The sequence below is a fragment of the Echiichthys vipera genome, assembly GCF_963691815.1.
Source record: "Echiichthys vipera genome assembly, chromosome: 8".
NCBI classification, from domain to species: domain Eukaryota; kingdom Metazoa; phylum Chordata; class Actinopteri; order Perciformes; family Trachinidae; genus Echiichthys; species Echiichthys vipera.
Genome location: NC_139833.1, coordinates 24,465,800 through 24,490,533, shown reverse-complemented (window position 1 = coordinate 24,490,533; position 24,734 = coordinate 24,465,800). Strand labels below are relative to the sequence as shown.

Genomic DNA, 24,734 nt, shown 5'->3' with positions numbered 1-24,734 from the left:
TTATAGCAATCGTCTCTGTTACCAGTGTTTTGTTTTTTACACATTTTTAAGGTGGATCTTGTGAACTGTGCCTTGAGGCATGTGGATGTAGCTAACACACTGGCCAGAGCTATTACTGGCCGAAAACAGCTTTGCTTTTTATTTAGCAGTTTCAGCCATTTGAAGTCTGCTCCTCACAACATGACCCAATTATAGTGACCTGCATTTACTTATGTGTACCAGTTATAGCAATTACTTTCACTAGTTTAAAACTTGTTACTTTTTTTGCATGATACATTTACCTCAGATGTGGTGACTTCAACTTCTACAATGTTAGTTAACTGGTAAGAATTTAGCTAATGTAAAAACATGAGGAACATTTACTTGTTTAAAAAGGTTTACTATTATTTTATATTTATAGTGAATTAACATAAGCTGTGTATTTGTTCTTTATATTTACAAACTGATAACACAAGTGTTCCTCAAGGGTAATGCTTGGTGAAGCCACACTTTATTTAGGGATGTAATCTTGCTATTTAACAAAGGTGTTTCTCACAGATTAAATCCACTCCTAATTTGTTAATTGAAATTAGATAGGATTTTCATCTAGTTATTTGTCTTTGAAGTTACTATCAAAGAGTGAGTTAAAACAATGGTGATCATTAGAACCACTAATGAAAGCACTTCTAGTTGCCTCTTTGCTCAGTATTCCAATATCTGTGTCTGTGGCTACATTACCTCTCTAAACCCAAATGTGCCGCCATGATAGTGATGCTGCTGACAGTGGTTGGTCCGCCTAGGTGTAGGCTTGTAATAACGGCAGAAGTGTTATAGGAACATGTGTGTGTGTGTGTATGGATTTAAGAGGGTAACATATAGGGGACGGACCGGAAGTAGAAAGGCATATGTGTCAAAGTTTACAGAAGAGCAAAAAAAAAAGTCAACTCCCATAGTGACCATGAACATGACAAGATAGAGGCCTCTGAAAGAAGAGGCTCGCCTGCAATAAAATCTTACTGCCAAAGAGGCCGCAAGAAATAGTATCTTAAATCTCAACCTCAAATCTTACGGATTATGACTTTAACTCTTGATCATTGAAACTGATTAAGACAGTTTCAAATTTAGTTATGGTTGTCATACCTGGATCTTAGCTGAACATAAGCTACTCACGATCCAGGGCCTTTGATGTCAGAATGATGCGAGTGCTTTTCCATATGACAGGAATGGCACAGTATAATGTGCCGCCTCAGAAATAAGCTTGCGTTTGGGAGAGAAATTGGTGAGGGGGCTAATGAGCTCAGCTCCATGGTCGGCACAGAAAATAAACTTATTTCGGTAATGTGGCCATCACCCATCTTCATCAAGTTGGGTAGAGAGAGGCAGAAGAGTGAGCTTCATAAAAGATAATTACCTAAATAGCTTTTATAAGAGGCCTGTTTACTAGAGGGCGAGACTTAGGGCACAATTCTACCATTGGTAATGCATACACATACCTTCATGCACTGGCATGCACAACGGTACAGACAAAAACGATGGTATTACAAAAGTAAAGATCCAGTCAACTATGTCTATTGTTGGGGAAAGCTCTGATTATTTTCAAGGGCGTGTACACATCGATATAATCAGGAATGCTTAATTGGAAATATTCATGCGTTATTTAGATAATTCCATGTTTATTATCATACGTTCTCAGTAGTTTCCCTCACTGCTTTTTTTTTTTACTGAGGGTAAGATTAAATTATTAGTTGTTCTCATGTGACATGTCATTAAGTAAATTAGTTTAATTAAAGGTCAGACTCTACAAAGACATTGTCCAGATGGCTTCTCCATGTAGTCCACACAGCATGACAGTATATTTTCTAGTAACCATTTGTTCTCCTTTGAGAAAGAATCTAAAACCAAAAGGGGTGCATTTATATCTTAGATATATTTTTATTTTCAAGATGGTGCTTCCTAGATTTCTGTTACTCCGTGGGGAGCAGTTCTATCATAGGCAGACAGCCACACTGACTGAGGTAAGGTTTAGAACGGTCTTTTCCTGAACCTTAGCCACCACACAAACATTCACAGAGGAAACTTGCTAACTAAATTCTAACGTCAGTTTGCAGGCTAGATATCGACAGTAGTTAGTCATTAAGCTGCAGCACATTAAATAGGATCCTGCACATGTTACTTTAGATGCTGCTTTGGTCCTTACTCTTCAATACCACGAACAACACACTAAAACACAAGCTACAGTGCACGTTTTTCTTCTACTGCTACCAATCAGACAGCCACTGAAAAGCCCCCCCTCCTTTCATTTCAGTTTGACTTGAAGTATGACACACTGCATTGTGTGGAGGTCATGTCCACATGTTAAATGCCATGGCACACCAAAGAGAGATGCAATTCAGAGGAATACCTAGTTATTGTTTTTTAAGAAAATGTCACGTAATGGTGTACTGACTTGGGGAAATTGGTGAATATGTGTGCATTTTAAATACGAGGCTTATGTCTAGCTCAATATAGCAAAATGGCAAAGCTGGGTGATCTGTAAACAACATCTTGATGTCTGACAAGTCACTGCAGCATGTGGAGGTCATATTACATGGCTGATGTGTGGTCTTGTTTTTTTTTAAGCATTTATCTGTCATCATTTTGCCATATGAAATCTGTATTACATCGGAAACCAAACGTGTCATGGTTTTGGTCAATGTGCCTGAAAAACATTTAAACTACTGAACTGCGACATTGTAAGGGTGCCAACGTGCAGAAATTTGCATTTGTAACAGAATGATCTCAAATACATTTCAATAGAATATGTGTCAACTGTGCCCACTTGGGGAGTTACACATGCAAATTAGATTGAGCATGAACAAAAGGGAGTATTTCGGTCAAAACAACTTGACTGCTACTGGTTCAAGGTATGAGCTTTGTCAAAGCAGCAGCCAGACTCTTTAAAAATTGAAAGGGTGATTTCAGTTCTCACCAGCATACCTAATAATGCCTTCCAAGGACAATGAAAGGTCCAGTGAATGGGCTGAATCTTGACATCATTTTTTTTTTGCTGCCATCATGTTTTGATGGACCTGTATTTTCCTCTGTTCTTTGCAGTGCTGTTTGGTCAGTTTGTGGTATTCCAGACTTTGACCAGTGATGTGGTCGAGATCTATGACGGATCCTCCACAGATTCAGCTCTTCTCTCCTCCATATATGGATCACATTCAGGTAAAAACATAACACTAGAACCCTTAAATGTAGTGTTTTATGTTATTTATGTTTCAAATTCCTAGTACGATTAGTTCTGGCAAGCACAGCATTTTTAACTTCTGGCAAAAAAAGCACATCCATCTCTCAGTTCAATTCAAATCAAGTAACTCATTTCCGAGACAAATTAAAAAAATCCTAGCTGGTTTATGCCGCCAATGATAAAGATTTTTCCCCCTTTCATACATTTGTGTTTTGATGATATAATGAAACACAATGATGATACATAATACATTATGGTTACAGCTGAATCAACTCCTGATATCTCAATTAAAATAACACAAGCAAACCATCGTTTTATGTTATACTCTACTTGATTAGACTGTCACACAATGTAAAAACTAATCGCATCTGCAATTTCCAGCTATGACACTGAAGATATATTGTAGATGAGATTATACTATACATTTAATTCAGGTTGACATGCTATAATAATACGATAAGGTCACACGGTTTATGTTCATAATTTGTCAATTATTTATGACTTTGTTAACATGTTATCTGTGGATATGTGTAAACAGCATCCTTTTAAGAGTGTTGATAATATCTCCTTTGATTTTATAATATAGGTGAGACACTCCCTTTGAGTTCAGGAAACAAGATAACGCTCAAGTTCAGCACAAATGGAACAGAAACAGCCAAGGGATTTCACTTTGTCTACCAAGGTAAGGCTGCTTTTTCCAATACATTATCAGCATTTTCATGTGGAAACGTATTTGGTGCATTGAGTGTGCTTGCTTGCTTTTGGAAAAAAGATACTTTAGCGTTGCAATCATCACAGGGCTGTTCAGCAGAGTGCCATTGGCTGTGGCTGGTTGCGGCTGAGCGGAGCAGGATAATGTGTATTCAAATAGCCTATCCTGGCACAGCAAACGAGAGTGACTAATGATGTGCGAGGAGATTCACAAGGGCCTCACCATTTCTCCCAGCCCATTGTTTTACCATCTCTCCTTCTCCCTGTTGTCTTTATCTCTACCACACCCACTACTCTTTGTCTTTCTTCCTCACACGTTCGCTTCCTCCCCTCTTATCCGTAGCTGTCCCCCGGACAAGCGCCTCTCAGTGTAGCTCTGTGCCTGAGCCCCGGTTTGGGAAGCGGATAGGGAACGACTTTGGCATCGGTATGGTGGTACTGTTTGAATGCAATCCAGGTTACACGCTGCACGGCTCCAACGCCATCAGGTGTGAGGCCGTGCCCAGTGCCCTGGCCCAGTGGAACGGCACTGTGCCCACATGTGTTGGTAAGCGACCTCATCCTCCAATCCTTGCCTCACCCCCTGCATGCACATAAGCACACACACACACACATACACACAGAAATGAAGCAGGTGCACATAAAGCGGTTGGTGTCCGTTTTTCCTTGTCATTACTTATCCTAATGTCTTTCACCCATTGCAACGCACCAGCTATCTCTGGTCTTGATAGTTCACACAGAAAGGAAGAGGCAAAGACCGATAGAACAACAAAGTGTCACATAAATGTTCTTCTCAGACAAGTGGTTTCATTTCCTGCCTTGCCAGATTAATAGGAAAATAAATAGCGTGAACTGAATACGTTCAACAGACCAAACTTTGGGTAACTTTTTCTATGTATTCCACATATCTAATGCACTGCATATACTCAGTTAACATATTTATTATCTAATGTAATTCAATACAACAGACCTGCAATAGAAGGTGTTTCTAATACACTGCCATCCTATAAATTAATGGAGGTGGACGAAACATTAGCAACACCAAAAAGATTTATGGATGTGATAAGACAATATCATATATAATAAAGGTTTAATCTTATGATGCATTATGCATGCATCGTAATGCTATATATTATGCATTCATACAATGAGTTACCAGTTTATGAGGTACACCGTACAATTTAATGAAAGCCTGAAAATCATGGCTGTGGCTCAAGAGTTAGAGCGTGTTGTCCACTGAGTACAGGGTCAGCAGCTTGATCCACAGTTCCTCCTGTTCCCATGTCCAAGTGTCCTTGGGCAAGACACTGAATCCCAAATTGCCCCCGGTGCAAGCACCTTCCTGCCATCGGAGTGTGTGCGTGTGTGTGTGTGTGTGTGAATGGCTGAGTAAGAGGCTAAAATTGTAAACCTATAGATAAAAGTGTCCATTTGCAATACCCTGCATTACATGATTACACTTTGTGAGGCTTCTGCATAGCAAAACGTCTGTTTGTTAAAAAATTCTTTTGGGTGTCAGCAACTCTAAAAAATGCTTGTCATGGTATATCAGTGTTATCATTATGTCCTATTATATTAATAGGATTTAAAAGTCAAAGCTACAGGTAGACAGTAACTAGAAATCTTGTTAATTTTCGACAGGACAGGAAATACAAGGAACTGGTCATGATGTAGCAGCTTTATAATAACTGCAGCATTTGATGGTAAATGAAGGATGCAAGATACTGAAGGGACAAGCATCTCTCTCTGCGTGTTTTTTTGCTGGCATACACACAAATATATCTGCTTAAATATGAATAGGCATCCACATGAGAAGATTTACATGCCTTTTCTGCACACACTGTTAGCCACACATACAGTATACACATGCATAGGGATGTGCGCTTGGTCTCACAAAGCTGGGCACTACCTTGGGAAGATAAAGAACTGCAGATGAAGTCGGGAGAAATCTATTGAAGTCAGGCCTTGTGCCAGCCAACAAATAGTCCCAGCCGGTGAGTGCGGAAGATTTCCAGCCAGAGTTCATACGAGTTTACTGCCAAGTGTTAAGGGAATAGCAGTGGCACGCGCAGTTCCATTTTAAACACAGTGATTTTTATCTGGAGATTGAATCTGGCTGCAGCATCTCCCCCAGCGGCAGTGTTCTCTTCCAGAATAATGGATATAGTTTCATGAAAGCTTCAACAAAAACCTTATGCTCAATTACTCAAGCCCTCTTTATGGGATATGACGGCATTAGACACCGCTCTACTGTGAAGTACCTGTGTTCCAGAAGATACATTTCCAGCTCCTCGTCCAGCTGTGATTGACCTGGCTTGTCAAGCAAAACTTGTTTTGCTTTCGATTGCACATATACAAAGCTTGGGAAATAGGGCTTAGCTGTAGAGTTATGCTAGCACAACACTCTATTGTGATTTAATTAGCCTCGCCTGAATGGAGGCATGCTACTTGGGTTGCCTCTGTTGAATTTTATGGAGAACAGTTGACTTGAATAAATATGTTTTGTCCTGGTGGAGTATGACTAGATTTACTTTACACTTAGCTTTGAATATAAAGTAATGCAGCTGTGTAAATGGTGGAATCTCTTTAAACATCTGCTTATGTCATCATTAGATCATGAACAAAGGGCTTTTACAGGTTACAGTAAAAGTAAAGTAAAGGTAAATACTTATAGATGAGCACCATTGTGTTCCCTGCACACCTGAGAACAAGGCAGCTGTTGGTTTAAGTACTTTTTGAAGGTATCAACAAGTAAACAGTGTCGCACTGAGCTTTTTTTTTAAAAGAGGGTAATCTTGTTTTGAAATCGCCTCCCAATAGCAATTAAAGTGTCTCAGTCTGGGAGTGTGTGGTAAGGCGAGGCCAGAGTGCCTCTCTGGAGAAGGATGAGCTGGTCTTGAGGTCATGATGCTTTGGGAGTTTATTTGAGTTTCTGTAGTGAAAGTGGAAATTAATGTCAGAGTGTATTTATAGCACATTTGTTTTTTTTTTATCTAGAAAGTTCATATTCTAGAACATTTTCGATTTAAAATACAAACTCTACCATCCACCCTTCCAAAACATTCAGATCACATACAAAAAGCAATTTGTGTTTGGTTAAACAAAATTAGTCATTATACAGTGGAGGTGTCTTACTTTTACCTAATAACCCTGCTGGCAAACCCCGCTACAGAGCAAGAGCGCCGGTGTTCTTCTAATCCAGAATATCACCTATAATGCGAGGGGGTGCATTTCACGGCAGGGGTGCTGAATACGGCACAACACCTGTCCAACAGTGCGCACACATGCACACGGGTCTCAGTGGAGCGCTGCTACGGGTTGACTGCCTCCGTTATTCTTATCCATACAGCGTTTTTATGGGCCCCTTTTATTCCACTCTTAAGACTGACAAATAGCACGTCCTTATTTTGCTCCATTTCGGATGTCAGGATGCCGTACTGTGTGTCGGAAAATTTTATTTTCTTACAAGTGTTTTGTCTCTCCGTGGCCTCTGAACTAGGGATATTTAAGGGCGTAACATGTTAATGACGATCGAATTCAGCCGCCGCATTTATCAAGGCCCGCTCATTCGTACGCTGAGATTGGTCAGGTACGAATGTTTCATAAATCACACGTGGGTCCTGTCCTACGACCAATTCTGCGCTCAGATCTGAGCCCGTTTTCACGCAAGATTGATAAATGAGGCCCATTATGTTTACATAGGTTTTTGATACCTTGATTAAAACTATTCTAATTAAAAGTTGCTTTGATTTCCCTGCATATCAGATTGTGTTAAATGGTGTCTCATAATGTGTGTAATTCCCACGCTTGTCTACCTGCAGTAACTGTGGCATATGAGCTTGCCACAGATTGAGATGGGTGTGGAGCATTCATGCTTTTATTAGTGTCATGATTTCTAATCTTGCTCGACCAATTACATTAACTGACAGCTTAGGGGACTCAAAGGGGCTGTTAAATTATACTGAAATACTGGGTCTGTCTTTCTCAGGAATGAGTCTGTTGCTTGTTGTCAAGAACTTGGTCTCATGCGAGAATAATTAAAGTTCTATAAACTAAAAATTAAAGAACATGCATATATTTTGTTACTCTTAAAATATTAAGAGTTAATATATATTGGAACTAATTAAGATCCGGTGCCTCACTTATAAACAACACATACACAAAACAGGTAGAAATGTGCAGATGTAATTTAGGATTTATAGAAAAAAACTTCACTAGGAAATGTTTGTACATTTAAGGACTCTTTGACCCATGGGTACACACATTGTATAGACAGGTGAATAGGTGAATTGAAGAATCATTATACTTACAATGATGCCTCTCCCACACTATATTTCACTTCATGTCTAATGTTATTTATAGATCCACTTTATCATTAACAGTCAAACCAGTAGTGTTATTGTGCTTGTGCTCATTCACTCAGTCATCTTCAACCGCTTATCCAGGACCAGGGGGCAGCAGCTCTACCGGGGAACCCCAAACTTCCCTTTCCTGGGCCACATTAACCAGCTCTAACTGGGGGATCCCGCGGGGTTCCCAGGCCAGTGTGGAGATATCATCTCTCCACCTGGTCCTGGGTCTTCCCCATGGCCTCCTCCCAGCTTGACGTGCATGAAACACCTCCCTACGGAGGCGCCCAGGGGGCATCCTTACTAGATGCCCGAACCACCTCAACTGGCTTTTTTTAATGCGAAGGAGCAGTGGCTCTACACCAAGTTCCTCACGGATTCTTACCCTATTTCTAAGAGAGACGCCAGCCACCCTCTGAGAAAACCCATGTTCTTTCGGTCATGAATTTCGGTGCTTGTGCTGGTGAGCCATAACTATCCCATAAGCACCTTTCACTTGTAAAAGATGTAAGTCAACTCAAATCTCAAGTCCGCTAAGTATTTCCTCAACAGTTTTCACCATTCCCCACCATCGAATCACAAAGGTGAGGTCTAGATTGTATGCTGCTGACACAGTTTTCAGAAATATTATCTAATGATACTTTGCATGTAACACCAGCTACAACTTTAGTTTTCATTTTGTGTAGGAAATACGTATTAGTATTGAGTTTTATGCATATGTACAGTTCCTCATTTGTACTGTAATGACAGTCTGGACACTCAATCACTCACTCATCATCGTCATTTAGTGTCTAATCACCTCGTACCTTCAAGGAGCCTTTAAACAGTGTTCACAGGATATTACATTCTGATTAAAGTACTCTAGATTTCATAGGCATTGACCTTCATGTCTTTTTAGTCTTTGCACCTATATTGGCATATCACAGAAAATCAGTGTGTTTTCAGATATGCATCAGTTTGAAAACCTTTTTACACAATATATAATGCAGAAGATGACACTTAAGCCAATTTAGAAATGGTTTCATGTAGCTACTTATTTTGAAATTGTCAGCAATTGACTGATATTGAACATGTTATTTAGCTATTTTTTATTTATTTGTTATTTTCTCATTGTTCCTTTCAACAATTGGTTAAAAATTATATAACAGATGGCTCAAATCAAGCAATCTGATTGGTTGTTGTGAATTAGACGTCATAGCCGTGTAATACAGGAATTATATCACGGCTATGGCATCTAATTTTTGACCCAATTCTATATCACTACACTTTGTTTTTAGCTCTGATATCATACCATGAATGTCATGAACTATTGCTTAAATGTATAGGGTTAAAGTTCTCAGGCACCACGTCTGATTTCAAGAATAGAGCAGTTTTATATTAAAATAACACATTGTACACATTTCCTCACGGACAACCCTGAATTGTATGTACAATAATGTACCATTGCAGAGTCATATTTGTGCACAATTCACAAAAAGGTATATTTTCATTCCAGCTCAAAAATTCACTACATCGCCATATCAGTAATCTTTGATTTTTTTCCCCTCTAAAATCAGTATCAGCCTCAAAAATTGGTTGGGACCTACATGTGACAAGTGTTAGCTGGATGACATTACAGTGGCACTGATTATATGGAAGTGTGATTGCTCAGCTGTATGATTGCTGTGAGGTACAGTATAGAAGTCATTTTGTCTGTGCCACTTGGAGTGAACAGAGCTAAGTAGTCACTTTGGTATGATTCCATCAGGTATATATAACACTTGTAAAATATTTATGAATTTGAAATTGCAGCAAGCTGATAGCTAAAAATCTGTTCTTTCCACTTTTTCTAACAGCCACTTATATCTTTGTGATAAGTAGAATATTTTTTCTCATTTTCTGTATGTCCCATTGTCTTTGACATCGGACCCTCCAGTGGCTGATGGATATTGAAACTGGTGATTATCATTGACCTGTACATGGTAAACCCATGTCCTTGACAAATAGCAGCTGGTTCTTCATTGTGATAACACATTGCACTACTCTGTGAACATCTTAAGGATTTTATCCACCCTGAGTGACAGCTTTGCTCGGTCCTGGCCTGGTCCTTGAAAACTGTTACAACAAATGCTAGGTAACTCCTTTAACCTGTAGTTCAATATGAGGAACACTTCCTGCATCAGGAGTGGGGATGAAAGGAATAAAGGAGTTGGTGCATTTTAGTCACTAGGCTTAGATATAAACTTCTCAACCATTTCTATTTGTAGTACATAGTATCTGTTGTTAATAGAGAAATGCATGCAATGGTTTAACAGATGTCTGAACACACTCTAGCTGGTGACAGCACAACAATGGATCTTACAGAGCAAAGCAACATTGAAAAAGACACATTTTGAATTAGATTTCTCTTGTAATAGTTAAAAAGATTTTGCTCACAATCGCATCGACCTAATAGGTTTAAGAATTACATTTCATAGGAAGGAAATGCATTTTGCTCTTTAGTTGTGTAATAATCCAAAGGCTCCTGTACTGCAAGGCTGGGTTACCACAATCCTTAATGGACAAAAAGTAGAGCCAAACACTGTGTAAGAAGAAGCTGGACGAATACAAGGCCAATTGGCACGTCTGAAAAGCAATAAAAAAAATTTAACCGTCATGGTACTTTTTTCATTTTGATTTTTACCCATGCGCAAATATATCACAGTGCCTGAAATTGTCAGCAAAACCTGGCCAGTGACTCAATTCAGCATTCATCTGAGAACCGAGAGGCTTGATAAATATGTTACTTGTGGCACTGGTAGAAACAAGGTACAGCGAGGAATAGCTTTCACAATTGAAAGATGTAATTTGTGTAGCCTGCGAGAGATAAAATAACATCAGGGTTGAACTGTTTGTGGAGAGCAAGATGTGAGTGTGTTGCCATGCATACTCCTTTGAGATATTAAAAGACAGTAATATCATGTGGACAATATGGACATGATCTGATTTAAAACGGTCATAAAGTTAAGCTATTTTACGTTACATAACAAGTACAACCTGTCAGTATTATGACTGGCCTTTCTGCAAAAAATCCATGTTCTAGCTGGTAAAATGATGCTTTTAAATACTTGATTGTTTCCTTCTTACCCACCCTGACCCCACCCACTCCTGCCTCAGTTGTGTGTGGAGAATTAAGCCTGAACTTTGTCGTGACTGACTTCCAATATGTTATCCTTTGTCTAGTTCCCTGCGGCGGTGTGCTAACAGACCGCAGAGGCACTATCCTCTCTCCTGGATACCCAGAGCCGTACACCAACTATCTGAACTGTGCCTGGAAAATCTCTGTTCCTGAGGGAGCCGGCATCCAAGTAAGACGACACAGATAGTATAAATAAAAAGAGATTAAAAGATTATTTTTCTAATATAGAAATACATACAACAATGTATGTAACACAACAAATGTGTGTATATATACAGTATATACACACACACACACACACACACACAGTTAGCCATTCTGCTATTAAAATGTATTTGTATTCTATTTATTTTGTAATTTTGTATTTTTCGTGCTTTCTTAAACTTTGGTGTTAATGTATCCTCTTCTTTCAGATTCAAGTTGTGACCTTCGCAACAGAACATAATTGGGATTCACTGGATTTTTTTGACGGGGTTGATGGCAATGCTCCAAGGCTTGGTAGCTACTCAGGTAAAAGTGATACAACTGAATTTTAGTTGTCAGGTCCCTTTTGAATTTCAATCAGATGTCACAGGGCCCCAGCAGCAGACAGATGTGTTGATGGAGCTGATGACATTTGGCATGTCCTTTTGAGAATGTTGTCTAAAAACTATTTAAAGTTAAAGTAAAATAAGAAAAAATGTCCCACTTCCTTCACACAAGAGATCCTCATAATGTAGGTTCTGTTTCAGTCTGGAGTTTTACAAATATAATGTTTCCTTAAGGCTCATACTAATGAAAATGGTGCTCTGTCCACATGGTAACCTAATAGAAACAAGCAATCACATAATTTTAGATGCTGGATCCTAGTATCAGAGGGACTGGTGTAGCATAATGACTTCTGCCTCTATATTGGTTTTATGAGACTACTGTAGGTGTCAAATTTCTCAAGTGGTGGATATCTCATTTTGGAAACTCTTTACATATTGTAATGGCTCCACAGTACAGCTTTCGTTGCGCAGGACAGTGTGCGGTGTGAAAAGGCTAAGGCATTTTAAATGCCTAGCAATCAATTTTATCTGGGGCTAAACTGATAAAGGTGATTATGAATACTGTGTGAACGTCTCCATGCAAATTGCTGGAGACATACAGTGCATCCGGAAAGTATTCACAGCATTTAACTTTTTCCACATTTTATTACGTTACAGCCTTATTCCAAATTGTATTAAATTAATCTCTGTCCTCAAAATTCTACCCATAATGCCCCATTATGACCACGTGAAAAAAGTTTTCTTGAGAGTTTTGAAAATGTATTAAAATTAAAAAACAAAGAAATCACATTTACGTAAGTATTCACAGCCTTTACCATGAAGCTCAAAATTGAGCTCAGGTGCATCCTGTTTCCACTGATCATCCTTGAGATGTTTCTACAGCTTAAGTGGAGTCCACCCGTGGTAAATCCAGTTGATTGGACATGATTTGGAAAGGCACACACCTGTCTATATAAGGTCCCACAGTTGACTGCATGTCAGAGCGCAAACACCAAGCATGAAGTCAAAGGAATTGTCTGTAGACCTCAGAGACAAACTTGTCTCGAGGTATAAATCTGGGGAAGGATACAGAAAAATATCTGCTGCTTTGAATGTCCCAATGAGCACAGTGGCCTCCATTATTCGTAAAAGGAAGAAGTTTGGAACCACCAGGACTCTTCCTAGAGCTGGCCGGCCATCTAAATTGAGCAATCGGGGGAGAAGGGCGTTGGTCAGGGAAGTGACCAAGAACCCGATTGTCACTCTGTCAGAGCTCCAGCGTTCCTCTGTGGAGAGAGGAGAACCTTGCAGAAGGACAACCATCTCTGCAGAAATCCACCAATCAGGCTTGTATGGCAGAGTGGCCAGGCGAAAGCCACTCCTTAGTAAAAGGCACAAGGCAGCCCGTCTGGAATTTGCCAAAAGGCACCTGAAGGACTCTCAGACCATGAGAAACAAAATTATCTGGTCTGATGAGACAAAGATTGAACTCTTTGGTGTGAATGCCAGGCGTCATGTTTGGAGGAAACCAGGCACTGCTCATCACGAGGCCAATGCCATCCCTACAGTCAAGCATGGTGGTGGCAGCATCATGCTATGGGGATGTTTTTCAGCAGCAGGAACTGGCAGACTAGTAAGGATACAGGGAAAGATGAATGCAGCAATGTACAGAGACATCCTGGATGAAAACCTGCTCCAGAGTGCTCTTGACGTCAGACTAGGCCAACGGTTCATTTTTCAGCAGGACAACGACCCCAAGCACACAGCCAAGATCTCAAAGGAGTAGCTTCAGGACCACTCTGTGAATGTCCTGGAGTGGCCCAGCCAGAGCCCAGACTTGAATCCGATTGAACATCTCTGGAGAGATCTGAAAATGGCTGTGCACAGACGTCTCCCATCCAACCTGATAGAGCTTGAGAGGTACTGCAAAGAAGAATGGGCAAAACTGCCTAAAGAGAGGTGTGCCAAGCTTGTGGCATCATATTCAAAAAGACTTGAGGCTGTAGAGGCTGCCAAAGGTGGTTCTACAAAGTATTGAGCAAAGGCTGTGAATACTTACGTAAATATGATTTCTTTGTTTTTTAATTTTAATACATTTTCAAAACTCTCAAACTTTTTTCACGTGGTCATAATGGGGCATTATGTGTAGAATTTTGAGGACAGAGATAAATTTAATACAATTTTGAATAAGGCTGTAACGTCATAAAATGTGGAAAAAGTGAAACGCAGTGAATACTTTCCGGATTCACTGTATGCCTTGAAGAGAGAGTATGATCTGAGATTTCAGAGTTGCTACACATACCGAATATTCTGCTGTGCATATTTGGTTAAAATTATAGATCATGCTTGTGTTCATTGGTTTTATTTGTGGATCTGAATTCTCTGACTGAAGGTTCAAATTGTAATGTTATATACTATGTGTGATCCATGTAGTTGAACGGTCATTGCTGTTTTTAAGTTGACATATTAATAAAATAAAATGTAGTGCTAGTGTGTATCATGATAGTGTATCGTCCCAAAAATAGAGTATTTTATATAATAATAGAGTATTTGGTAACTAGAAAACTTTCTTGATAACAGAGTGAGATATTTCACTACGGGAATCACCTAAGCGTGACAAACTATGATAGCTCCAATGACACAATGTCTGTCAGGTCAAACTGCTGTGCTCATATTACCACAGTAAACCGGCCCCTCCTAAATCATTCAAGACTGGTGTCTTTCCATGTCCTTGCAAGGAGGGAAATTATTGTGAAACACCTCACACGTTATAGTCGTTATAGTCTTTCACTATGGGAGATGTAGACACCTCATAGATTGCATAAAATCTCCCAAAGGCATAATAAAGTCGAGCTGGGAAGCGATAATCACAGGTACCCTGGCATGTTGGCCCCTAGTAGTGTCGTCACAATACCAAAATTATGACTTTGGTACGATACTTGCCTAACGATACCACGGCAGAAAACTAACACATCATCAAATGGAAATTATAAGATGACAGAACGTGGAACTTAAAATTATTTTTTTGTTTTTATTAATTAAAACACTTAAACTTAAAAAGTCAAAATGAAAATATATTTTCTACTCATGTTATAAAATAGAACACAAATGACTGCTGGAGGTCTCTGCTCAAATAAGACCATTTTCTACTTATATAAATCATAATATTTATTATAAATTATCGACAAAAATGTACATGCTGTGATTGTATTACCAGTACTGATAAACTTAAAATAGATAATTTATAACTGGTGTTGTTGATCAGCATACTTGTGAACACCAGCCCATGTTATGGTAAAGTTAATGTCACCAGTGTGAACGTTGTGGTTGCATACAGAGATGTGTGGAACCACATTGGACAGTTTTACCAGGATAAATAGCGATGTAAAAATACTCACCAAGAGATTGATCGTTACAAACCAGTTTCCCCGGATGAATAGAATGACAAAGCACCTTTTGTGTCAACATCCTAGCTGTCTGTTTAACACACAGAGATCTAAAATGGGACGGAGGAATGTGCTTCCTTTCTTCAGAATAAGGAAGTAAAAACATTGCTGAGCCTCCCTGCTCGGGACAGCTTGTTTGTGTAACAGGGATGGTATTTTGTTGCTGGTGTCAGGACAACAATATGCTCATGAACATCAGCAAAACCCTGCAAAAAGTGTCTCGTTCTGCCGAACATACAATAGGTGACGCTCTATCTTGCCTTAAGGATATATACACCAGGTGCTGCAAGAATGAGGCTAAGAGAATCATAAAAGATCCCAACCACCTGGGTTACAGCCTTTTCTCCCTGTTGAGGTCGGGAAGAAGCTACCGGATACACTGTGGCCACCACTGAGATAATTGAGGAAACTGCTTAAGACTTTTCTGGTTTGCACCTTTGTTTCAATTGTACCTGCTTATATACAGGTGTGCATACTGTATATCAGCAACGCAAGGTTATGGGGATGAAATACTGTAGCTGAAGTGTCTAGACTCATATCAGAATTTGGTGCTGGTTAAGAAAGAAGTGCAATCCAGGGCATGATAATAACAAAACTACAGCAGAAAGTGTAATATATTTTCAAGTGGTGGTCTTAAATCTGGATGTCGGACTGGGCATGGTCTTAACTGTCTTCTGTATATTGTATATTACAGGTACAACAATTCCTCAACTGCTGAACAGCACGTCCAACAACCTGTTCTTGACCTTCCAGTCTGACATCAGTGTATCCGCCGCTGGCTTCCACTTGGAATACACAGGTATGAGGAGAGACGGCCTGTCTGCTTATCTGTCACTTTGTCTGCTGTCAGTTTGTTTCTGTGTTCATCTGCTAGCGGCTTCCAGCGGTTGAATAGAGGTATAAGGAATAAGAGGGACAACTGGTTTGGGTGACACAGTTAGACATAGAAAAAAATGTAAGGTTAGTGAGAGAGTGGGCAAAGTTTTTTTCTTTCTCTATTGCTTCAAATCTTAAGCCTTTTGTATCAGCTTCTCTGGCATACTGACATGGTATTCCCCGATGGTCGTTTTTTTAGTCCTCCCATTGCTACAAGCTACTGGACCCACATCCTTTTCCATTTGGGAACTAAATTTACTCATCTCTCAGTGGGCTATTCACTTAGGGGCATATTTGCAAAGGAGCATGCCGAACATTTACCGTGCAGTAAAATTTAAGGAGTGTAGCTGGCCCCAGTGGAGCGACTGATTTACTAAGTCCTCCCATTCAAAAATTGTGTAAATGAAAATAGGGGTGCTGATCTGCAGGTAATGCATGGAGCTCTTCTGAATATATTTAATAATACAGTCCTTTGTGACCAATTTCCCCACTGTTATTTACATCTCAGGCACTTTCCTTTTTTCTTTTTTAATGTCAGGGTAATTTTCCTCTTTATTTGTCTATCTGAGGTTAGACTGATTTTAAGTTGGTACTTTCTGTCTGCTACTCACATTTGTCTTTCTGCTAGCTGGTTACTTAACACTCCTACACATAAAAGCAATTTTTTTACCAAAATGTATGGTGATGGGAGACCAAATGACCAACTGATTTTCAATTGTAGTGCATCAAGGGCAGCGAAAAAGCGCAATCACGAAAAGTAAGAGTGGAGAAGACATCAACTCCATACTGTTGAGGTGAAATGGCAGGAAATAAATGTCATAGGAGCCTTGCTAACATAACCAGCTTTGAGATCCTTTACACAACACAACTAAAGAATAACAAAGATGGTTTCAAGTAAAATCATGTCCTACTAAAACAGTCAGTTCCCACAAATGTGTTGCAAAACAAAAGGGCCATGAAAAAAACATTGTTGTCATTGAGTCTGTCCTCCCTGACAGTCGTGTCAGTCCGCGAGCATCATACTGCTGCTGAGAACTACTTCACAGGCATGTCTCTCACAGTTGATGCTTCGTTTCCACAACACCCCCCTCTTTCCTGGAAGCGCCCCATAGCTGTGTTTCTCTGTGGGCTCCTTCCTCTCCGCACTAACCCCCTCCCTCACCACCTCAACCTACTGCTGCGAATTCACTTCAGTGCCATGTCTTACAGTCAGCTCTTCCCTCTTTGTTGGGCTTACACTTTGCCACTGCTGCCCTTGTAAAGCGCATTCCCTGATGATTTGTGTAAACTCGGCTCCAGTCAAACTACTGCTATCCATATTTGTTAGGTTGTCTGCCATATGGTTCTACTGCTTGCCTGGCAAACATTTGTGTATGGAACTACTCAATAAGCATTTCTGTCTTTTGGTCAGTTGTTGTGTGATGTTGTAGTCTACTGAGTTCTTATTCAGGTTTATTTAGTCAAATTTCAGCAATCTTCTATTTGGTCGTCTAGTTGGTTGTACGTTTGCATCTTATTTTGCAGCCTGTGGTGGGTTTGAATCACAGATCCATCTTTTATTCACTCTAGTTTCTAGCTAAAAGTGAATGCTCTGAATGATCACTACAGTTGGGAAGAAAAAGGCAAGAGAGATTGGCACAGACCCAGCCAGTAAACCATCTGTTTTTAAAATGTTTCCTTTAGGTGATTGTTGCTGTCCATTGAGACCAGTTATGTAAATCTTGTATACCAACTGTCACTACAACATCTTAAGGACCAAGCATTTTATCAGCTCTCCTAAGGCAGACAGTATGCTATAGTTGAAAAGATAACTGGCGTCGTCTCACAGGCAATATGGCGATTTGCATCCCAATCAAGTCCCACACTGGGCTTCAATTGCTGTAGTTTGCAGAGGCCTACTGGACGTTATTTCCACATGAGCTACATGGAGTGACTGTGAAAACAAAATAAATTTGATTGTAGACAACTTTGAAAATAATTCATCCTCTGAACCAGCCCTAAGATCCATCAATACATTTTTACTATGAATCTGTTTTCAGCCTCTCCACTCAAAGGATTGGGACAATGGTCATTATAATCGCAGTTTTCTGTAAATGCTAAAGCATAATGCATATGATCTAATTGATAAGTCAGGGCTCCAGACTGCAACCAAAATTTGAGTGTGCGACTGAATTTTACATCTAGTTGCACATGCGCGACCAGATGTCTCTCCATATCAATATGTAAGAGGCTAAACAGCAATGAGTGACAGATAAGACAGGGACAATATGTAAGCAGTGTAAGAAGATAGTGCCCTCAGCACCGTATCACATGAGCTCCCGCAACTAGTCACAGTGTCGGGACTTGACGGACTGAAGCCTCCATATGTGACGAGCTGGGACAGACGGTCTCTGCCATACCGAGCCGAGTGACAGCAGAAATTTACTAAACCAAAATAGTTTTAATGTTGGCCGTATGGGAATAAAATCAACAATGTTTAACTGATTCATTGAGTTTGTTTCTCTGCCCGGCGCAGTGAGTGAGGCAGCAGTTGACACACATAGACTGAGCTGATCAGTCAATGTAGATATGGTGTTTAAAACACATACTAAACACGGGTGTGAGTCAATTCAACACATGTGTGAGTCGTTCCACTTAATAAAATGGAAACTTATCTGTTCTGTGAGACGATTGAGTGATGGTCGTCACATCGCTTCTTATCTCGCTAAGTGCTGTATGTTGTCGTCTGCGGGGCCCTTTTAGACGTGCGCGGGGGGGGGGGGGTGTTTCTATACCGCCGTGAGTACCATAGGCTACACCGCAGCTAACACAAGTACTATGCAAAGACACCTGCAGCACTACCGCAGCTTTCTGCTAAAATCAACCCCCCTGTAAAGAAAATATTGAAATTTTAAAATGGTGTTAAGATCTCGTCTTGTTATTGTGGACTCAATATCGTGTATTGTCTCATCACACCACTTATTCTAAATGTCTGTAAAGAAAAACATTCCTCTGCTATATCATGGCATTGGGTACTGGACTCTGTATGAAGTCCATGATTGTGTGGTGGGAGGGGCTCAGGACAGAGATGGGGGAGGGGGGAGCTGCAGGAAGAGGTCTCAATCTCCTTCAAATTCTGCCATTTTTTCAAGTTATGCATCGTAAAAACATGAATTGGTACAAGGGTGATGGGTAGTGATGGGATTCAACTTCGGCCATCAGAAACAATTTGTTTAATGCTAAATAACAGAATTTAAGATAACAGTAAATTATTTTTAGGAGTGTCACCCTCCTTAGAGGGAAATTTGATGGCCAATTAATTAATGTAGTCTCATAATTTGAAGGATCCTACAGAGTTCTTGGCTTAGTGTGCAGTGGGAATCATATTATACACACACAAATGTGTGTCATCAATATTAATTGTATAATAGCAGATTTAGGGGCTAACCTAGCCCTAGTCAAATGCCTATTAATCTCAAAATCTAGCATCAAACCTCTAACATTAACTCATTAAGCTAACACAGGGAACATGTATTGTTTCACTTGACTGTTCTGATGGGCCACAAGAAGTTAAGCTGGAGGGAGTTGCTTTAGATGCTCTTTCTGTGCTCTCAGTCATCTACAGACATTATCAGTTCCCACGTGGTGACTCGCCTTTAATCGAATTTCTCCATCTGTCTGTCTCAGCTGGCAGCTGGATCATCTTCTCAACCCCGCTTCAGCTGCGGTGAGGTTGTTGTGGCAGCTTTTGCCAAATTCCTTTCAAAGTCTCTTTCTTTCAAAGTTGATTGATAAAGCATTCAGCGCGTTTGTGCAGCAAAGGAATGACGGAATAATTTTCATGTGGCCTTCCCTCACAGTCGAAAAGTCAGGCCGTTTTATAGACGACTCAGGTCTTCAGCAATGTTCCTGCTGAGGCCAGGCTTAATTCCAGGCCCACACGTGGAGGGTCGCAAAAAAAAGAAGAGAATGATCTGTGGATTGTTTGGACTAAGTCTTCTGACATCGCTTTGCATGAACCGCTGACCGTTTCCAATCAGTACTAAAACTCTTGGGTTTGATTCTTTCCTTTTTTTAGACTTAGAATTAATATTGTTGAATTCTTCCATATTTGAAAGTTGGGTTCTCTTACCATACCCTTGATACCACTTACTAAATAAAATCTGATTAATTTAATTAAAAACAAATTCAACATTAATAACGTACAGTGGAGATAAAAATTAGAGAACAAAGTATTCATTTTTGATTTAAACTGAAATGCTGTTATTTTTTATTGTTCAGAATTTTATAGAATATCTGCTGTGGCTATACCACTGCTATACTACCATGTTTTTTTAATAACCAAGGCACTGCAACAAAAACCTTTATTTTGTGAAAAAAACAGAGAGCAAACCATGTATAGGTGTTAATCTGGCACCTGGTGACAATTTACTTAATTGTTGGACACACCCTATTTATCTGTCAGCCCTCCTGGTTACTTTGCAAGATTGCAAGCTGCTCTAAGGGCGCGCTCACACTATCCTCCCGGACCGAGACCCGGACTTTAGGGTACTTGTCCCCCCTCCCTCTCCCCCCCGCGCCCCAGCCCCGTTTGTACTCACACTACCTGGGCCTCGGCCAATGCTTCTTGCTGTCCATACGCCTTCAAGCCGTAACACGTCACACGCATTGATCGCGTGTGTGGCTTTGTTTACAAATCTTTCCATAGACCTCAGAGTTTTTGTGCGTCTTGTCGACTGTTTTTGAATATTTTCATCCGACCAAATCTGCAGTAAACACTCCACCTCCACATCACACCAACGCGAACCTTTCACCACCATTGTTGTTGTTGTTAAATGTCCGCGCATGGTCCGTCCTTCTATTTACATGTCCGAACAGGCGGACATAACGCTACTGCCGTAGGGCTCGTGCCAAAAGGATAGTGTGATCACGCTCTAAGGTGACTGAAACTCTGAGAGCGTGATCACACTATCCTTTTGGCCGCGGCCAAAACCGGTTTTTCAGCTAAAGTCTAGTACCTTTAAGTAGTGTGAGCGCACCCGCTCCGCGCTCAACTGGGGCCAGCTGGGCCGCCACGGCCCGCTTGAAAGAGGTGGGCTTTAGCGGAGCCGTTTGCACATGTACGAGCACGAGCGTGCGCACGTGCACGCGCACGCGCACGAGCCCTACGGCAGTAGCGTTATGTCCGCCTGTTCGGACATGTAAATAGAAGGACGGACCATGCGCGGACATTTAACAACAACAACAATGGTGGGGAAAGGTTCACGTTGGTGTGGTGCGGAGGTGGAGTGTTTACTGCAGATTTGGTCGGATGAAAATATTCAAAAACAGTCGACAAGACGCACAAAAACTCCGAGGTCTATGGAAAGATTTGTAAACAAAGCCACACACACGCGATCAATGCGTGTGACGTGTTACGGCTTGAAGGCGTATGGACAGCAAGAAGCATTGGCCGAGGCCCAGGTAGTGTGAGTACAAACGGGGCTGGGGCGCGGGGGGGAGAGGGAGGGGGGACAAGTACCCTAAAGTCCGGGTCTCGGTCCGGGAGGATAGTGTGAGCGCGCCCTGAGACAGCAGGTTGTCCAGATCAAGGCCAAAGGGATGACCCTCTCAGCCATCAGAGAGAGGTTGGGTGTTCAAAGTTGGGTTTTTTTTAGAATATTGAGACTTTACAAGGACACAGATTCATTTATGTCCCTCCAACAGGCCGGTCCACGTAAAACAAGTGCACGAGAGGACAGGATTAGGCAGGAGAAGAAGAGAGAACTACACGTATTATAATAAATTAATTAATCACCTTATTAAGTATTAATTAAGCTAATTATTGCTTGTCAAAAAGGGGGCACCACCACCGATATAGACAGGTAATGTGAAATAAGCCCGATGGAAACCTAGTCACATGCAAGAATTAAAAGAAAACTTTGCTTTCAGTTTCTTTTATCAATTAATCATGTAATTGTTTTAATACATTTCTATCAATCTCAATCTGAAAACGTTTCTTCTCGTAAAACACTGAGCTCAAAACTTTGCAAAACAGAATGAAAGCTCACAGACAACAGCTGGGGTTTGGGGGTTTTACTACAAAAAAGGGAATATATTTATATACATAATACACATGATAGATTATGCCATGATATGACATACATGAGAATAACACAGAAAACGAATGGGCATGGTAAAAGCCATGATATGGAAATGTATTTTCTAATCATATTTTTATGGAAAGTAGAGTTTAATATAAAATAGCCAGTGATCACCAGATCTGCTCATTAAAGTACCAACAACGTCATCTCAGCAACTCAGCTTTGTAGAAGTGGGATCCAAGAGGAAGGAGGTGTATTTCACAGCTCTAGAGCAGTCGTCCAGACGTTTGGAACACTGGGTCTCTCCCGAGGTGCAGGGCTGGCAGAACCAGGTCGTCAGAGGATTCGTTAGAGGCCAAGGAGTGGACGGTCTGTCCAACAGGGCGGCATGCGATAGCCTCTCAATAGGGGACGCTTCACCGTGGCAACAAATATTCAGCGTCAAAGGGTCACTTTCGCTGTGAACCCTAAATCTTCAGCTTTAAGCCAAAAAGAGTCTTTCTGGATTCTTCAACTTCGACAGCTTTGAGTTAAGTGGATGAGAGAGTCAGTTGGTCTCTTCTCTTGGTGAAAACTGGACTTTGATATAAACGTAAAGGGTAACTTTGCGCTGTTGACTAAAGCTTAATTTCTCTAGCCGGAATTAAAATAAGCTTGTTCTCAAAACACATCCACTAACTTAAAACAACGTTTGACTGATTATTAATAAAATGTTATTAATCAAATAAAACACTGAACTTCGTTGAAACAAAGTCAGGCAGAAAGTTACTTAATAAAATAAAGACAAAAATAAACTAAATATATGTTACAAAATAAAAGACTGTACAACAGACAAGACTAGGAGTCTAAAGACTGAGACAAAAAGAAGACTAAGTTCGGCTTAGGACTGGGGAAAGACCGAACCCAAAGTGTGTGAATAAATCAGTTAAATTTGGAGCAGGAAGTGTCATGGTTTGGGTGATCTTTTCTGCTGCAGGAGTCGGGCCTCTTGTACAGCTACATTTCAGGGTGAATGCAGATGTTTATGTGAACCTCCTTCAGCAACATGCAACACCTTCAAAAGTATTCATGCCCCTTTGAACTTTTTTCACATTTTGTCCCTTTACAACCTCAAACTTAAATGTATTTTATTGAGATTTTATGTGATAGAACAACACAAAGTAACACATAATTGTGAGGTTGAACAAAAATGATACATGGTTTACAAAAATAAAAATCTGAAAAGTGTGGTGTGCATTTGTATTCAGCCCCCTCTACTCTGATACCACTAAATAAAATGCAGGGCAATCAGTTGCCTTCAGAAGTCACCTAATTAGTTAATAGAGTCCACCTGTGTGTCATTTAGTATCAATATGAATCAATATGTATGTAGTATCAATATGAATATGAATTGTGAAGGCCTCAGTGCTTTGTTAGAGAACACTAGTCAACAAAGAGCATCATGAAGACCAAGGAACTCACCAGACAGGTCAGGGAAAAAGTTGTGGAGAAGTTTAAAGCAGGGTTAGGTTATAAAAAAATATCCAAAGCTTTGAACATCTCAAGGAGCACTGTTCAATCTATCATCCAAAAATGAAAGAAGTATGCCACAACTGCTAACCTACCAAGACATGGTTGTCCACCTAAACTGACAGACCGAGCGAGGAGAGAAGTGGTTAGAGAAGCTGCCATGAGGCCCATGGTGGGAGAATCTGTCCACAGGACAACTATAAGTCATGTACTCCACAAAGCTGGCCTTTATGTAAGCGTAACCATTGTTGAAAAACAGACATAAGAAGTCCCGTTTGCAATTAGCCACAAGCAAAGTTGGGGACACAGCAAACATGTGGAAGAAGAAGAAGAAGAAGAAGAAGAAGAAGAATTACTTTATTAATCCCACACGGGGAAATTGGATTTTTTCACTCTTATTATTATACGTGTTACACACACAGACCCGAAATACACACATGCACAAACAGGGCCTATACATGCAATTAATGGAGAGATGTTAGAGCGAGGGGGCTGCCAGTGACCAGCGCCCCGAGCAGTTGGGGGTTCGGTGCCTTGCTCAACAGCACCTCGGAAGTGCCCAGGAGATGAACTGGCACCTCTCCAGCCACCAGTCCACACTCCATACATGGTCCACACGGGGACTTGAACCAGCGACCCTACGGTTCCCAGCCAAGAAGGTGCTCTGGTAAGATGAGACCAAAGTTGAACTTTTTGGCCTGAATTCAAAGCGCTATCTGTGGCGGAAAAGTAACACTGCCCATCACCCTGAACACACCATCCCCACTGTGAAACATGGGGGTTGCAGCCTCATGCTGCTTTTCTTCAGCAGGGACAGGGAAGCTGCTCAGAGTTGATGGGAGGATGGATGGAGCTAAATACAGGGCAAACCTGGAAGAAAACCTGTTGGAGGCTGCAAAGGAGATTC

At 40.6% G+C, this 24,734-nt stretch overlaps 1 protein-coding gene across 1 annotated transcript in view; it reads left to right on the top strand.

Annotated features, from left to right (window-relative positions):
• LOC310950587 (CUB and sushi domain-containing protein 3-like) overlaps window positions 1-24,734 on the top strand; it is a gene marked incomplete at its 5' end in the record, with an annotated part of 253,461 nt that overhangs the window by 137,807 nt on the left and 90,920 nt on the right. Inside the window, 6 exons of the mRNA XM_083918484.1 lie at window positions 3,073-3,186; window positions 3,795-3,890; window positions 4,263-4,466; window positions 11,470-11,594; window positions 11,839-11,935; window positions 16,075-16,179. Coding sequence (XP_083774610.1) covers window positions 3,073-3,186; window positions 3,795-3,890; window positions 4,263-4,466; window positions 11,470-11,594; window positions 11,839-11,935; window positions 16,075-16,179 — 741 coding nt within the window. The remainder of the gene's footprint in view (window positions 1-3,072; window positions 3,187-3,794; window positions 3,891-4,262; window positions 4,467-11,469; window positions 11,595-11,838; window positions 11,936-16,074; window positions 16,180-24,734) is intronic.